Below are 18,329 nucleotides of genomic sequence, written 5' to 3' on the forward strand. Positions count from 1 at the left end.
TCCCCACCAACCTCCCCTATTTCTGTAGATTCCTACATTTAGGGTTAAATCAATATTCTGCTATAGTGTTTGAAGGGAACTAAGGCAGGAACAGGTGACACTCCCCTTTTCATAACCATGCTCACAGGACACGCTCAAACACTAAGGGCAAAGGAAAGAGGGATGGGGGGCCCTAACTGTCACTGCTACTAGAAGGTTCCACCATCCTGGCTGCATCCAGTCAGAGCATCCAAAGACTGGGAATATGCAGAGTCCATCTCAAAGAACTCTGGTCACAAATAGGTAACCTTCATTTGCTATGTCATAAAAATTGATATGAACGTGCTTTTTAAATGTTAATTATGTAATGAGGAGGTTTTATATGCACTTTATACATGTTTCAAACCTAGATTATTGTAAGCGTTTAGGAAATATTCATCACTATGGTGTCTGGATGCACCTTAAATTGCATAGATTTGGTCTTTACCATTAAAAATAAGGAGAAAAAGTCCTATATTTCTCTGCTGCTCATAGTTTTAAGATACAGGAGGGAGGTGCATTTATATTAGTACAATATATAGAAGTGTATCTGCATCTAATACATTTTATAGGTTTATAATAATTAGCCATCATAGTACCCAATCCAAATCCCATTGAATTCAGTGGAAGTCTTTCCACTGACTTCAGTATGTTCTGAATCAGGCCCATGTGGCAATTTTCATCCATGAATCACTTCCCTTAACTCAAAATGACAGGAAAAGTGTGCAAAATTTTGCATTCTGCCTACTTTCACTATGGTTAAACACAGAACCCTAAAAATCCACTAGTACCTCCACTTAATCTTCACAAAGGATACAAAAATATCAAAAGTATCGATTACTTTTTATTATATTAACAAGAATAAGATAGGTAAATTGTCATTTAATCAGGTTCTCGCAAGGAATCACTTACCAGTTCTCCATCAAGAGGATCATAGAATCTCTCAAGCAACTGAACAACAGTGCTCTTTCCACAGCCACTGCTGCCTACAAGCGCCAGGGTCTGTCCTTTTTCTACATTAATATTCAAACCTTGAAGCACTTGAACATCTGGTCGAGTTGGATAGTTAAACATCACTTTTTTGAATGCTATGTTGCCACCAAATATATTCTATAATTGAAATGGTAACATTGGATCAATTTTTAGGAGAATTCTGACAGATCATAAAACAATGTACAGAGAACTAGAACCATCCTGTTTCTATTGATTTCAGTGGGAGTTTTGCCATTAACTTCAATACAGCCAGGATCTGGTCCTTTTTGCGACATTTCAAAAATTAACACACAGTGTAAAATTATTTTGAAGACAGAGATTCTGCTAGTTCTGCTTCACACCAGTTTTAACATAAGGACAAATTTTCAAAAATTATGGTAATTTTGGGTCACCAGCTTCATCTAATGCTTTCTGTAAATCAGGCCTCTTTGAGAGTCTCAAGTTAAGCACTGAATAACAATAGCTACTTCTGATATTCTTGGCCTGTGTACCAAAGCGATCCTGCTTTAGAGGTTTTTTTTTCAAATTAAATTACTGTACAATTATCATTACTATATATGCACTCAAATGCTTACTGTCAAACTTATGATTCCTGGTAAGTGTTAACAGCATTTTTTTAGACATTGTTGTTGTTATTTTAAAAATTAGAAGTGTTAGTCAGATGGTAAGTTCCTTGGAGCAAAGTCCTGCCATCTTTATTTGTGTGCAATACCACAATCAAAATAATATATTGACCTGCTATCGTCCTGTCTGCCTCTTTGAGTGATGCCCACCTAGATTCACCTACTTCTTATCTCCTATAGTACACTAATATTTATTATTAGCATCTTGCTTATAAATTGAATCCCAAAACATTTTACAATGTTAATGTGGGGCCTGATTATATTTCCAAAGTCCATGCATGGATATGCTCCTCCTGCATAGAAGAGGAACTGGCTGCCTCTGCAGCATTGTTCCCATTTTCACTGGCTCTTGCAGAGGGCTCTCCACAAAGAAATGCAAGGAAGGAGCAGGCAGAAGCAGAACTGGCCCACATAGTTTTTAGATTGAACAATGTTAATGGCCCCAAGGATCAGTTAATCTAAACACTTAACTTGTGAGTGGGGGAAGAAAACCTCAGTATTACATTAGTTAGTGTAATAGGTGATATTGTCCATAATACAATGATCAACTTACAGGCTTCAGTCCTTCCTCACTGTAACTGTCTATTAAGGGGGCTCTTTCAAACAGCATGAACAGGTGTGCTGCTGATATCTTGGCTTTGGCATAGTCTGGAGTAAATGAACTGGTCTGTCCTAGTGCTAATGCACCAAATACAATAGCTGAAAATACCCTGCGAGAACAAGACAGGAGGGAAAATAAAAAATATCAAATAATGAGATTGTAGAGGAAGGGGTGGAAACTATTGGCAGGGGGATGGCTAGAGTTAATGAATTGGCAGGGGGATGGCTCTTCCTTCACGTTAATTTCCATTTAACTGATTGCCTCCTAATTCACCCTTTCCCCTCCCAACCTGCAAAAAATTGTGGAATTCACGACGTTGCTGCCATTACAGTGTTCCCATGCTTGTGTGTTCTACCTCTTCCCCCACCCTCTCTGTCTTATCTATTTAGACTAAGCTCTTTAGAGCAAGGACTGTCTGCTACTGTGTCCATACAGTGCCTAGAAGAATGGGGCCTCATTCTTGGTTGGCCCTTAGGTATTATCATAATAAATGTGATTAATTAAAAATTAATAATTGGTGCTATTTGGCATATCTATGTATGTAAGAGGGATTAACTTTCAACAGTGGTTAGCCAATTATCCCAGTCACAAGTACATGGATGTTTTGGAAATATGTAATTGTAAATTATATCCAAATACATCAATGTAGTAACCACAAGAAGGCTATTCATTACCTTACTTTAAAAAGGTATCTTTATTTTTCTAGGGCAGTGATTCTCAAACTATAACAACCTGAGAGCCCCGTTCACTAAAATGTCAAGTCTCATGAACCCCCTCCTAAAAATGAATATTTCCAGGGATTTTCTCCTTTACCTGAGTATACATTATAAAAGCAGTGATCTTGGAAATATAAAATTTGTTTTTATGACATGCTTATTTCATACTATTTATTATTAATTATTATCTATCATTACAGTATTTTTATTACATTATGAAAACGGCAACATTCTTCCAAGATCTCACTTTCATAGCTTGTATCACTTTGAATAAGACTGTTATACGACAATGCTCCTATGTTTCATCAAGGAGTATCAGATGTGAAATAGCATGAAGATATTTAAGCCAACTCAAAAAGTTCCTCCTACACAAGCACTGAGGTCTTGAGTAGTCCAGGCAAACAACGCATGTTACAACAAAGCTTAAACTTGTTCTTCATAATAATTTTAAAAACAATACTAGCTGCCTATTTAATTTTAAAAACAGCAAAAAATACTCACATCCCTTTCCATTTCTTATAAGGAGTCTTGAAGTTTAAACCTCCTCAGTATGATAGATATGCTTGCTTTGATCTGCTTAGCTCTTGGAAGTCCAAGGGCTCTGGGCTGCTGGCCCCTGCTGGGGTTCCTAGGAACAGCTCTGTCTGCTGTTAGGGAATTTTTCCCCCAAGAACCCCCTGTAACATTTTGTGAACCCCCAGGGGTTCACGAACCCGTTTGGGAACCACTGTTCTAGGGGTAGGTCAAGAAAGACAACATGTTAATTGTAATCCACCTCCAGGACTAAAATGCTGGTCCCACTGCCATCACTGGCAAATTTCCCATTGGATTTCATCCAATAGATGTGGATTTAATTAAGGGCTCTACCATAGATCTCTTGGGTGACTTGTCAAGTGTGATGGGGCATCCACCCCACAATGGCCTGTGAGGGGTTAATGGATCTCTAGGGAGGTTGTGTGAAAAGCAGCCAATAGGAGTGGAGCTATGAGGCACAGCCAATTAAGGCCTGGCAGGCCCATATAAGAAGAGCTGCAGGGCAGAGGAGGGTCAGTTGCTCCCTGGAGCTCAAGGAGGGAGAACTGGCTGCTGCACAAGTGGAAGAAAGCTAGCACTGTAGACAGAGCAGTGCTGGGCAGGAATAGAGGAGTGAGAGAGAGCTCCTGGCTGATTGGCATATTGAGGCCCTGAGGTAAGGGTGAAGAAGGTGCTGGGGCTGTGGGGAAGTGGCCCAGGGATCTATACTGAGAGGCTGAAGGGGACACAGCTGGGCTCGGACCTGGAGTAATGGGCAGGCCCAGGTTCTTCCCTCCCCCATGACATTGAGGAAGTGGCTGGACAGTTGGACTGCAGTACTGGCCCCCGAAAGGAGGAGTGCAAAGTATGTCATGGCTGGAGGGCTGTGTCCTGAAGAGGATGCCATGGTTCTTAGAATGACAAGGGTCCAGGAGGAGAAGTGATGGCGAGTGAGACACCACTGGGAGTTGGCGTACCGACCTGTGGAGCTGAACTGCAAGATTACCAGCAGGAGGTGCTAGCATGGTGAATCCCACCCTGTCACACATGGTAGAGAATGCGGGCACACAGTCACCTCTGAGGGGAGGGGACCGAGTGAGAGACTAAGATAATGTTGGGCACGATCCAGGCCCTAATGAGCTAGATCCTGGAGAACCAGCAGCAACAGTGGAAGGCACAGAGACACTTGCAGGAATGCCTGAGGCAGTTGATGGAAGCGCAGCATTATTTACTCAAGATCCTCCAGGAGGGGAGCAGGGGCCAGAGGGTCTGGGGCAAAACCAAGGCCCCAGGTCAGGAGGCCAGAAGCCTGAGCAGAACAGTATTACACTTGTGGGTGGAGGGAACACTTGAAGAGAGATTGCCCCTACTGGGATAGAAGAGAGAAGCCTTATGCAGAGAGTGGGAAAGCGCGACAGCCCAGGAGAATCCTGCCTGTGAAGTGAACAGGGAGGGGATGGGCATGTTGAGCCTCTGGGCAACAGAGGTACTTGCAGAGGGAGTGCCCATACTGGAGTGGTAAGGTCAAGGCTAGCCCAGGGGAAGGGCCTGAGCAATGGAAGGACCATAGGAGGCCTCTGACCAAAGGGAAGCAAAGGATTTCTTATCTGTGCCATGAGGAGGGCCGTATAAGAAGGTATTACCCCCTTAGGAGAAGGCAGGATAGAAAAGGGGTACCTGGGAACCAGGTGTGACACTGTATGGAATTTAGGATATTATGAATACCAATATTGTAAAATTGTAATAGGTTATGCCAGATATGCTGTGTAAATTATCTACACAAATATTATAATTTGCCAGGTATGATAATCTCATTTATGTGTTTATATCACCTTTTTATTGTAAGTTATATGTATGGTATGTCTGTAGTTCCAAACTTGTGCTGCTCATCTGGGTGACACACCCAGACAGATTGGCATCAGCACTGCCTAGCCTGTTTGACAGCCCATCAAGGGACATCAGTTGTTCAAGTGACCCATGGACAGAAGACAAGGGATACACCTTGTGACTCAGCCAGGCCTGCAGGTGCATGCCTATGGACAGACCTCTAAGGCTTCCGGGCCATGTGCTGGGTAGCTTGTGTTTGGAACAGAGTAAACCAAGTTGCATGTCAAAAGACTGTGAAAGGTAGCTGCATCTTGTCCATTTTGTCTTCAGTCCTGCTTCTTGTCTTCATTCCTGCTTATTAGCTCTGGAGCAACCTTTCTACAAACGAAGCTCTGAACAAAGGACTGAATGACCCATCCAAGTTGTGGATGTGTTCCAGAGGGACTTTCAAGCCAGCAAACTCATCAATACTGCTAGGAACCTAATGGACTTTGAAGTCTTTGTATGTATTTGACTGTTTTACCATTTAACATCCCTCTTGTTCTTTCTTTTTTCTTTATAATAAACCTTTAGTTTTAGACACTAAAGGATTGGCTGGCAGTGTGGTATTTTGGGTAAGATTCAAACCTATACTGACCTGGTAACGTGACTAACCCTTTGGGGTCAGAAGAACATTTTGTATATGTGAGCAGAATTGTTTAAATAACTTCACACTGTACTGGACCTAGGTGCTGATTGGGAGCCAGAGACCTGGAATGCAATAAAGGGAGCTGTATGATTTCTTGTTTTGCTTCTTGATAACCAGTGTAGGGAATCAGAAGCACAACTGGTGACAGGTTGGGGAGTTTGACTTCAGTGTTACTCCCAAGACTGGTGGGTATCTGCTCTCCCTTTTGAAGCCTGTCCTTGGCATTTCCAGTGAGGGCTGCCCCAGGCACCGTGGGTCACATCAGGCTAGGTCAGGTGGTGGTGATGACTGGGCAGGGAGCAATCTTCCATGCCCAGCAGGAGGTGCTAGGGAGATAGTGGATAAGATGACTTGGGATGGAGAGGACCCAGACAGACAAGGAAACCCACACTTAAGCAGGCCAAGCTGTAGTTGGGACTTAGACCTTGGGAGAAGTGGTGCTGGGAGCCAGGGCTAGGTGTTATGGAAGAAACTGAAAGCCACCAAGCAGTCCTGGTGGATAGCACAAAATAATGCAGAGGTTCAGAGGGAAATTCAGAGACATGGAGCAGAATGGCAAGTTGCTCCTCCTGATTGAAAACCTGAGGCAGGAGAGGCATGTCATCCAGGCACAGCTGTGGGGAAGCAGGGAAGGTAATTCCCCTGCCCAGGGCAGTTGGTCTTAAGGAGGAGGGTGTCTTTTAGGGCATTTCTCCCCGGCCTGTAAGGGGTTAATGGAGCCCTGGGGAGGCTGTATGAAAAGAAGCCAATGGGGCAGGGGGCAGTGCTATGAGGCCTAGGTTCCTTCCTCCCCCATGCCACTGAGGAAGTGGCTGGACAGTGAGATTGCAGTACTGGCCCCTGGAAAGGGGGAGTGCAGAGTATGGCACAGCCAGAGGGCTGTGTCCTGAAAAGGATGCTGTGGTCCTTGGATCAACACGGGTCCAGGAGGAGAAGTGACAGTGGGCGAGACACCATTGGGAGTTGGCGTACCGACGTAAGATATAAGATGACCAGCAGGAGACACTAGTGTGGTGAGTCTCACCCTGTCACACCAAGTCACTCAGACCCTGATCTTGCACGTAGGTATGCACTGCAGCAACCAAAAGTAGGCACTTGCAGAATCAACACCATATGGGCTCTCAGTGCCCCAGTTGTAAAATGGGGATACTAATAATACTTTCCTCACATGCCTTTTTTGTCTTTTCTATTTTGACTACGTAAACTCTGACAGAGACTCTAGCTAGCCACATATAGCATTTAGCACAGTAGGGCTCCAATCTCATTTGGGACCTGCAGGCACTTCACTAACAGACATCAGAAAGGCGGACTATTGAAGCCAAAATTATAACATGTTAAGTATTAGCCATATTTTCAAAATACTCCCTCCGCTATTTCTATTTAGTCCTTCCTTAAAAGCCAGTACACAACATTAGAAACAAGGCACATTGAGAGCTATACCAACATCTACCAGCATTCCATATATAATTAAATGAAGGCCCCAGCTGACATGCTTATTAGGAGCATTGCAACTTGGAAAGATAACAGAAGTTATCGATCTTAATTCAAGATGAAGGCCAGTGCTGCAGGTCAGCATGTAGACAACAATGGTCTATGTATTGTTCTTCTAGTCCTCCTGGTTTTACCTTCATAAGGTTATTATGCCCCATATATAAAACACCTTCCCCTGTATGGACAAAAAAGAAATTGCAAAAAGACACTTACAGAAACACACTTTTAAAACCCATGTGTCCATTTACCACTAGATAGGCACCAAACCGAAAACATGCAGCATAGGTAAAATACATAATTGCTTGTGAAAGGCCAAAAGTAAATCCAAAGATATGTGCCTTCTTCACAGAATTTCTGTAACAAAGAATGAGTATTGTGAGATAATATATACATAACTGTATTTTACTTCTAGTTTTTATGTCTGAGAAGGTGCCGAGCGCCCTTCACTTCCACTGACTTTAGCAGGAATTGCAAGTTCTCAGTACTTTGGGATGAGGTCATTCCCCAAACTCCTGCAGGATTGGGTCCTAAAACAACAGTATTCTTGTATGTTTTAGGATCCCATGTGCCTTGATCCCATATAGCTGATATCCCAAACACATCTGACAGGAGCAATTGTTGTCTTACCCTACAGAGTCTGAACACTAATGTGTTAAAATTATTTTACAATCTGTGGTATGGTTACAAGTTTCAAGGATTTAATTAAACATATTTTAGAAATTGCACAACCTCACAGCACAAGAAGGAAATTATTAACATGTCCTGATTCTGCAGGGAGCAAAAGTAATCCCAGTAGAGCAATATACTGTTCTTTGTTTTGCCCTGTGCCCCAACCAAACATGTCAAACATGATATGATGCTTTACATTGCCTGTATTGTTAGGCTGATGAAATAGCGTAGCTGCTCAGTGGTCTACTATTGAAACTACTATACAATTTTGGAACTTGTTCCTTCAGTCCTTGCCAATGCAAAATTCCATTGGCTTTAATAAGGGTTTTGCCTCAATATGCAATGTAGAAGTACACGTACAAAGACAAAAAACAGGAATTCTGGTTGCAAGAATTGCTAAATGAAATGCTCGATTTCAAGAACATAGTTTCAAGAGAAGTAAAACTGATGAGGACATGCCAGGTACTGCAATAGCAAATACCAATAATACCATAGAGGGTATAAAAAGAAAAATCTCATTTAATCAAAGAACAGAAACAACTATGGTTATGATGGCTTGTGTTTGTCTGAAGCAAAAGATATTGTATATTGTTAAAACTGGGTTTGATATAGAAGATTTTGTGATACACAAGCAGAGAATAAATTGTTTTAGTCTATTAGTGAAAATTTACATTCAATTCTAAAACAAAGTAAGTTTGATTTTTTTTAAAAAAGTTTATATCTATTACCTATATGGTCCTTCCAAATTTTGTCCATACATAAATTCAAATTTTCTCTCCTGGGTCAAAGTAACAACAGTTCGAATATTTTCGATGGCTTCAGTGGCAATCTGTAATAGAGAGCATATGCTCATTAACAGAAATATAAGATCACACTGTAATTTCTAATTCTGACCTGGTAAAAAGAACTTGGGATAAATGATATAAAAATCACAGAATTAAATTTTCAATAGTAACCAGTGAGTATTAGTGCTCACTTCTACGTGGCCTGATTTTCAGAAGGTGGATGCTCAGAATTTTCTGAAAAATCAACCCTATTGAAGGTGTCCTGAATGGGATATCCAATATTACTGCTCACTTTCAAAAAATTATGGAAGATTTTCAAAGGCACAAATGGCAGTCCTATTGACTTTATGCTTTTGAAAAAACTTACCTTGAGGCCATAATAAATAGAGCAGGGTGGTATTTTCATAAGTGGCACCTAACATCTATTTAAAGGGGACTTGGCCGGTTAGTCCCCTAGATGCTTTTAAAAATCCCACCAGGAATCCATAGTTTATTACGGGAAATTATTTAATATGAACAAGGCTTCTTATATCAAAGTCAAAATATAAAAATGGGTCAGACCAAAGGTCCACCTAGCGCAGTATCCTGTCTCAATTCCAGGTGCTTCAGAAGGAATGAACAAAACAGGTAATCATCAAGTGATCCATCCCCTGTTGCCCATTCCCAGCTTCTGGCAAACCGAGACTAGGAACACCATCCCTGCTCATCCTGGCTAAGAGCCACTGATGGACCTATTCTTCATGAACTTACCTAGTTCTTTTTGAACCCTGTTATAGTCTTGGCCTTCACAACATTCTCTGGCAAAGGGTTCCACAGGTTCACTGTGTGTTATGTGAAGAGATATTTTCTTTTGTTTTAAACCTACTGCCTACTAAGTTCATTTGGTGATGCTTATTTCTTGTGTTGTGAGGAGGAGTAAATAACACTTCCGTATTTACTTTTTCCACACCAGTCATCATATCTCCCCAACGTATCTCTTTTCCAAGCTGAAAAGTCCCAGTTTTATTAATCTCTCCTCAGATGGAAGCTGCTCCATACCTCTAATGATTTTTGTTGCCCTTTTCTGTCCTTTTTTTCAATGCCATATATGTTTTGAGATGGTATGAGTACATCTGCATGCAGTATTCAAGATGTGGACATACCGTGGATTTATATAGAGGCAATATGATATTTTCTGTCTTATTATCTATCCCTTTCTTAATGATTCCTAACATTCTGTTAGCTTTTCTTATAGTATGGCATACTAATAGTTAATTTTAAAAGTTAGTTAAGTCCCTATCTCTCCCCCCTCTCCCCCCACACACCCTGCTGTGAAGATAGATCATACTACAAGGTAGCCTGAGAAAAAAGTAGCAGAAGTATTCAGAATTAGGAAAGAAAGTAATAAACAAGAAAGGGAATTAGCAAGAGTTAAAAGTGAAATAGTTGAGGGTGAAACCCCACAGCAACTAATTCCACTCTGTATTTCCAGAACTCCTGCTTCTTCCACAGTTATTCCTGAACACTGAAGCTAACAATTATTTGGATGTGTGATTAATTAAAAATTACTATTATGCAGAGGAAAACTAATTTCATAAAACAAAAACTGTAATTTCTGAATAATCAGTGAGGCTAGTTTGCATTGCTTCTGTATTATGCAATCATGTAAGCAAACGTACATTTCCTTTTTAATTACATTTATTCTTATTTAAATCTGTAAAATTGCTCAGTCATCAAATTAGATTATTTTAACAGTGACAAACGCTTAGTAACCCACTGAAGACTTCAGGCTCATAAATCATAGGCCTCCTACACTAAACAAAGGATAATTGAAATGAGTATTTAACTTTATCCTTCAGCTGGATAAGACAATAGAGGATAAAAGCTACAGTTTAGCTGGCACATTCCCTCATTGGTGTCTTTTTTTCCTAAACCAAAGCATAATAATTGCCTAGATCAACTAGACATAACAATATGCGGTGACAAATAGTTTAACAGTAAGGGCTAGATACTGAAAGTGGTATACAACAGGCTTATATTTAAAATAACAAAATTTAGGCAGCCCAGTCCAATATCAGGCTTCTATGCAAGCAGAAACATGAAGTTCCCTTAGGGCCTACTGGAAATGTGCACCCCTTTGAAGGGCTGCTCTGAAAAGTCACTCTAAAAATGCATGAATTGAGCTTTGTCTTTCAAAGACTCCAGGTCATATTTGCTCTGCCAACCCTGTCAACTCATCTTTGGTTCTGAGTTTTCTTTCTGGTTTATGCATTTGTAAGCAGGGTCTGAATGAGCTCTCCCCTGACATCTAGTGATGAGCTGGGGAAGAGGACTCTAGGAGATGACCTTGTTTGCATGGACTCATCCACTCTGTGTAGGTGAGCAGCAGGATAGAGTTGCTTTGCACAAATGACCACTTTTGGTGGGTGTTGGATGGCAAGTCACTTTGTTATTGGGTGCAGGGGTAATAAAGGCTTGTTGTCCTTTTTGTGTGAATCAAGGGCTGCAGAACTGTGCTTGGCATGCACTGATTGAGGGGTTCATCCTCAAATGAACTGCACTTGGTAAGCCGGGGGTGCCAAAGCCTAGTAGAGATGAGAGAGGGTGTGATCAGGTTTTTGTACATAGTGGTGTGGTCTCCGCCTAAGGGTCCTAGACACCATTTGAGCCGCCCCCTCTCCATTGTGTAATGACAGAGCTGATTAAGACTCAATTGAGAGTCTTTTGTTGCAGATCAGTAGAGCTGAAATCGCTGAAAACCAGGTCTAAGTATTAGATCTGCTATGGGACAGTCTCTGATGAGAGAGACTGCCCAGCTTGCACTAGCAGTGAGGCTCTCCCTACCAATAGCTGAAATCACTGAGAGCTGAAATCCCTGAAAGATGTGTTAGGTAGGACCTCAAGACATCCTGAGCAGAGTGGCCCATGGAGTGGCGTTACAAGTGATGGTTCATTCAGGATGTCAACTGGGAAGTCTCTGAAGCTCACGACACACTTCCTCAGCTAGGGGAAGTATGTAACCCATGCCTGGTTGGTGTGGCACTTTGTGTGGCAGCTAGACCAGCTAGAGATTGATCAGCCTGCTACAGCCTTGGCTAAGACTGATGTATCTTTTAGGTTATGCAATAGATGCTCATGCATTAAGCACCAAAGGTCCCAGATTTGATCCCAGCTGACAATCACTGGAGTCCATGGGCATTACACATTATCACCAGTAACCTGGACTCAGCTGAGGTGCTTTGTAGTTGTAGCAAAGGTGCAGTTGAAATACACACCTCTGAATGCCAAGGTCAAGAATCTCCAGTTAGAACTTAGTTAACAATTTTTTTGACAATATAAAAGGTAGCAAATAATGTAACAGATTTGTCTACTGGCTGCGCGTACAATGCTCTTGTGAACAGGGAAATATTTAGGTGAAAGCCACAGATGGCTAAGAAATTAATGGTTAAAACATAGGCTTAGGGTTCACGTGAACTATGTTTTGTTGCTAGCTCTACCAGTTGCTTTTGTGACATTGGGTAAGTCACCTCAGTTCTCTGCCAATTTTCTTTCCTGTACAATGGTGATAGTTACTTACCTCGAAGGAGTACTGTGAGACATAATGTGTTAGTTTGTAAAGTTCTTGTAAAGCCTCAGAAGGAAGTTGCTATAGAAGAGCAAAGTATTATTATTTCTTGTAAATATAAGATAGGTAGCAGAGATGACTTGAATCCTCTCAGCTATTTTTTAAAATGTCTCTGGAGGAAGGGTTAACAGATGAATACCTTTAACAAGTTTCAGTGGCAATATTCCATGAAATATTTGCTGTTTGGCTATCTGACCTTGCCAGGAAACCACTCTAGAGAAATGTACGACAAAAATCCTGTCATTTAAAAACAGATTTAGCTTTTTGTTTATGTGAAAAAGCCTACAGGTAACTTTGGAGAACTCATAAGAACATTTTCTGGTTGGCTTGGAAGGAAAGAAAGCCACTCTGAGCAGCTTTCCTATCAATATGACATGAAGCAAGGAAAGAGAGAAACTGTGATCAAGACTTATATCCAGAGCCTTTAGCTGAAGTCATCTTCTCAACTCTGCGTGATCATAATAGGATGGCAGGAAGGGGAGCATAGAAGAGGTAGGACATAGCTAGGCTATGAAATATGCTAAGATACATGTTGACACTGACAAAAGTGCTCACAAAGGGTATTTCTACACTTTGAGCAGCTCAAGGAAACATACTAATGCTAGCTCTGATTGAGCTGCCACGCTAAAAATAGTGTAGCCACAGCAGTGTCAGCAGCAGGATGGGCTAGCTGCCTCAACTGCATGCCAGTCACAGACACCTGGCATGCATTCAGGATGGCTAGCCCCTCCCACTGCTCATACTGCCATGGCTACACTGTATTTTTAGCATGCTAGCTCAATGAGAGCTAGCGCAATTATGTTTCCTCAAGCTGGGAATCACATCCCAACTTAAAGTGTAGGCATTCCCAGAGAGCTATCCTTTGGGTGCAAAGTTAGGATCCTCAAACTTTTAGAGGTTAAGAACAGAGAAGTGATAGAATGGATACCCTGCTCTTAAAGGAGTTTTGGTATGAAGTGACTCCCATCTCTTTCAACTTTTCCTTTCAAAAATTTCTTTAAACCCTTTCTTCAATTTTTATTTTCCTTTTCCACTCGGGAAAGGAAATAATGAAAAAAGGAACTGGTGGGTGGTATTACACTGTAACTATCATGCATTCTTGCTTCTTCGTTGGTGAAGATGTACATACAGTTTCACACAGATAGAGGTAATATGGAAGAAAGGGGAGATGTGTGCTAAGCTGAAGAGAGATGAAACCAAAAAAGCAAAAGATGCTAGAAAAGAAAGAAGGGAAGGACAAAAAATAAAGAAAAGAAAGAAGAGGTATGGGATCCTAAGAGCTTAGCATATTTTGGGTGTTACCACAATGTAAATAATATTAATTAATAGTAGATGTTTTCAGTTTTGAGCTCCATATCTAGCAGATACATCAACACATACAAAGAATAGAATACAACAATGCAGAGTTCCACTTCCCTAAGAAAGAATATATTCTTTATCCATTACCAAGCCCTGTTGAACATGACTGTACAGTAGAATATAAAAAGAGAGATGAACTTCACTGGAACCCACCTTTCCTGCAACTTCTAGTTCTTCTTTATCCTTTTTTGCATGTCCAGCCAACATTTTCATTTGAATGATTCCTGCTATGGCAATGACTGGCACAACGGCTAAAATCAAAAGGGTTAGCTGCCAGCCATAGACCAATGATATAATAATACCAGTTCCAAGGTTAGCTATGTTTTGGGTAATTAAAGCCAGTCTGGTGCCTGTAGCCTGAAACAACAAAACCCAAATAAAACAACTGTATTCCATAATTTTGCATAAAGCAATAACATAAAAATTAGACATGAAAAATACTTTTGAACTAGACCATCTCTAGAAATCAGGATTATTCCTCAGAGTATTTATCTAGTCTAGTTCGACATGTCCCCAAAGTTGGATTTTCTGCATATCCTTTGGAAGATCACTCCATCGTCTAGATCACCTTCTGCTGCTGCTGATCCATCTCTCTCTCTAGTTTCCATATGATCACTTCAGATTCTAAATAGTAATTTATAGACTCCTCTAAGAAGGCTGAACAGGGAGTTTATAAATCTCATATTTTTGCATTTACAACTATAACTTCAAGTCTGCCAGGAACATGTTGGAATATGCAATTGCCTAACTGATGGAGGGGGAGTTTGAACTAACCATTTTTTCATCACTTAGATCCCAGTACAGCAAAACACTTGAATATGTGCTTAATTTTTAAGCATGTGAGTAGGCTCACTGAAATTACTGGCTACTAAAATCCTAAAGTCAAGCACAACCTTAAATGTTTTGCAGGCTTAGAACCTTAGATGCTATGATCATGGGTGCTACATACATACCTAAAGTGATTAGACTGATAACTTTAAACAGACTCCTTGAATAAATAAATTCATAGTTAATTGGATTCGTAGGTGAGATAACAGCACTGAACAGCAATAAGACTATAAGAACTAATAGTTTACTAGAATATTATATTGTAAATATATATCATGTTCTCTATCATTATACAATACATTGGTGTGACATCCAAAACCTTTCAATAAATAATAGTTTTCAATTGTCACCAAAATTAGGATTGCCATAAAGCAAATAAAATCCACAGCACAACATTACTATATGCCAACTCAAATATGAAAAATGCCAAAACAATGTATATTACATACTCCTTTCACTTGAGAGGCATCATTAGCAAGTCTTGTAGTTAATGCCCCAGTGTTGTTTTTAGGGTCATCAAACCAGCCGATGTCCTACAAAATGACATGAAACATGTTTACTAGGATCTGAAAAACTATTGTTTACCTTCCATAAACCACTAAATAAAACAAATGAAAAATTAGTGCTACAAAAGATAATTGAAATAAACTTGGATTACAAGAGGAGCGTATGGAGTTTTAGTTCTTTAGATTTAATCAGTTTCTTAGCCCTGATTGTATAATAAACATAGCAGAGTGCAAAGTATTTTATAACTCAAGATGTATAAATTACCTGAAGCTGTAAATGCCAGTAATATTCATTAACAACAACAGCATTGTGTTTTCTCATGCTAACTGCAATTTCAGCAGGTATCATCTATGTAAATGGACTGGGCTTGATTTATTTTTGGTAATCAGGTCTGCACAGAATATTAATGTTATGAAATTTGCCACTTTGATGAGTATAGTTTGAAAGTGACACAGTCTCACTTAATTTAAAGCCTATTAAAAAGATTAACTCAGATTAATGTGGCATTTCTTCTCTGAAGTAGCAAAGACAAGCCTGTTAGGTGTTTTACCATATAAACTGCTGTGAAATCTACAAAACACAAGATGAGTTTGCCCTGAAAAGTCTCTGAATTTTGAATGCTGTTGGTAAATCTTTGTGGAGTCTGAGAGAACATCTGTAAAATGTCTATGTAGGGCTGGAAAATTAATTAGAACACCTGTACCAAAATCTGAAAACAGTACCCTACTACATTCTGTAGAAAGGGCTAATTCATTGTATTCTTTTATATCTCTAAAGCAATATGGGTTAATATGTTTAGGGTATCAATTGGGTAATGATTTTAAAGCACTTTGAAGGTGATAGCTACTGAGTTAAATGGAAAAACATACTAATGCGAGATTAAGGTGATATACTTAAACACCAGAAAAGTCAGAAAATGTAAAAGTTAAATTTTCACAGAAACATTATTTTATCCACATTACATATTAATTAATTGAAAACATAAATTCCTGATTCTGAATCACTTGAAACACATGCATAACTTTAGTAATATGGTTGCACCATTTACAAGATGTGGCCCATTTGTGTAATGATTACAGTTGGAAGGAAATTTTCAGTCAAATAGTAAATTTACCAAAAAGTGCAGTTACAATATGGGTAAATAACCAGGTTTTTTTTAGGGTGATGGACACTATCCACTAATACAAGTCAAATTCGTTGAATAGTTTCAGCTGAATAAATAAGGGGGGGGGGAATGAAAATGTCAAACAAACCATTTCATTTTGAAATGTCGTTTTGAAACAGTGTTTGAAAGGTTTTGTTCAACCTGAATGAAGATTCAGTTTTGGCCAGAAAAATCAATTATTCATTCAGCTCTAGTAATAATGTTGATGATCTAAAGTTACTGTGAGAAGCTTAACATATATTTCCTGACTTTTTTGTTTAAAAGTATGTAGCCCTTTTCTTGTATAGAACAAACATTAGCTTTACATTGTTTCTTTGCTTTTAAAAAAAATATATAAAAAGAGATAAAAATAAACTGCCTATGCAAGTTACGATTTAATATGGTCCCAGGTAGCTCTTGAAGTTCACTGCACATTCAGATGAGTGGGGTGCTGTGGAAGGAGCTTGCTGAAGGGGATGAGGAAGGGGTGGAGTTCTATCTGATTGGAGATACACTTCTGCAAGGCTGGGCTTAAAAGGAAGCAACTATCAGAAAAAGCAACAGATGAAGATGGCAGCACAGAAAAAAGATCTTTAGGTCCAAAATTTGGCTGCCTTTAAGCAGATGCATTAGAGTTGGGAGAGCTTACAGGAAATCCCTTACCTCCAGTACATCTGTATTCAAAGCTGTCACAAAGCTGCAGGCAGTGTCTTAAGAACACAAAAGGTACAACTAGCAGAACTACAGAATCAAAAAGGGCTTGCATGGCAGATAAAGGGCATAGGCAGGGTCCTTCTCCTTGCTGCTCATTGGCTAGCAACTGGAGGCTGGTACAGTGGGAGTGCATGCTTTCTGTTTTTAAAAGGTGCTGTAAGTCCTGCTGCTCAGCGTGCTATCACCAGTATCTCCAGATAGCATTAGGCCTCCTGCTATTCTGTGAATGGATCTGATGACTTCTGTAATATGGGACGTTCCTTAGGATTTCTCCACTTATTGGGCCTAACTTTTAAGAAGGCCGTGACTCAGTCTCTACTTTTGTGAATGCAGTCAGATGTGTAAATTTTATCATCTGTGACAATAATTAATTGCGGATCCTAATATGTAGGTGCATTTATCTGGAGGTGCAAAACTTCATACTTAGAACAAGAGTCGGAATTTCAGAATCAGGTTCCTAGAGTTCACACTATGCTCTGAGTAGAGTGACCAGATGTCCCGATTTTATAGGGACAGTCCCAATATTTGGAGCTTTGTCTTATATAGGTGCCTACTACCCCACACTTCTTATCCTGAGTTTTCATAGTTGCTGTTTGTTCATCCTAGCTCTGAATCATACAGTTAAGCCATGTCAACATTCAAAAGCTGCTCTGATTTAACTAAATAAGCCAGCCTCCTTGTGCAGACACTCTTAAATTGGTTAAAAAGTGCCTCATATGACTTGAGATAAAATCAATGTAAGTCTTTCTTAAATTGATGAGTGTCCACACAAGAAGATTGCACTTAATTATTTAAATCAGTTTCTAAAACTAATTTAAATAAATCAGGGCAATTGTTTGTGTAGACAAGGTCATAGTATGACTGGAAACTTTACGGCATTTTAAAAACCTAAACAAACAAGGATATATAAAACTCTGGAAAGCTAAATACATATTAATCTTACCTGTCTAAGCATTGATTTAAATGCCATGAATCGAAGCCTCATTGTGAGGATTTCTCCAGCTTTGCCAAACGTGAAACCCTTTGAGAATAAACAGAGTGGTTATAACATAATTATAACTATTTTGATGTTATCAGATATGCATACGAATATCTGTATCTACATAGGCAAAAACACATTGTATAGATTACACAATATTTTAGCTATAAACAATTAAAAAGAACTTTTAAAAGACAGTTGCTACTTGTGAGAGAGAGCAGATTTAGAGCACAGGGATTGAAGTGCTTCATTTCTAAATAAAAAGTGTAA

General features: G+C 39.8%; 1 protein-coding gene across 1 annotated transcript in view; it reads right to left on the minus strand.

The window, feature by feature from the left end:
* The window catches only part of ABCB1 (ATP binding cassette subfamily B member 1), an 86,407-nt gene that overhangs the window by 12,022 nt on the left and 56,056 nt on the right, over window positions 1-18,329 (minus strand). Inside the window, exons 19-25 of the mRNA XM_030550480.1 lie at window positions 18,024-18,101; window positions 15,165-15,248; window positions 14,041-14,244; window positions 8,868-8,968; window positions 7,684-7,824; window positions 2,188-2,344; window positions 931-1,128 (exon numbers count right to left, since the gene is read on the minus strand). Coding sequence (XP_030406340.1) covers window positions 931-1,128; window positions 2,188-2,344; window positions 7,684-7,824; window positions 8,868-8,968; window positions 14,041-14,244; window positions 15,165-15,248; window positions 18,024-18,101 — 963 coding nt within the window. The remainder of the gene's footprint in view (window positions 1-930; window positions 1,129-2,187; window positions 2,345-7,683; window positions 7,825-8,867; window positions 8,969-14,040; window positions 14,245-15,164; window positions 15,249-18,023; window positions 18,102-18,329) is intronic.

Source organism: Gopherus evgoodei, chromosome 2 (assembly GCF_007399415.2).
Source record: "Gopherus evgoodei ecotype Sinaloan lineage chromosome 2, rGopEvg1_v1.p, whole genome shotgun sequence".
Lineage (NCBI taxonomy): Eukaryota > Metazoa > Chordata > Testudines > Testudinidae > Gopherus > Gopherus evgoodei.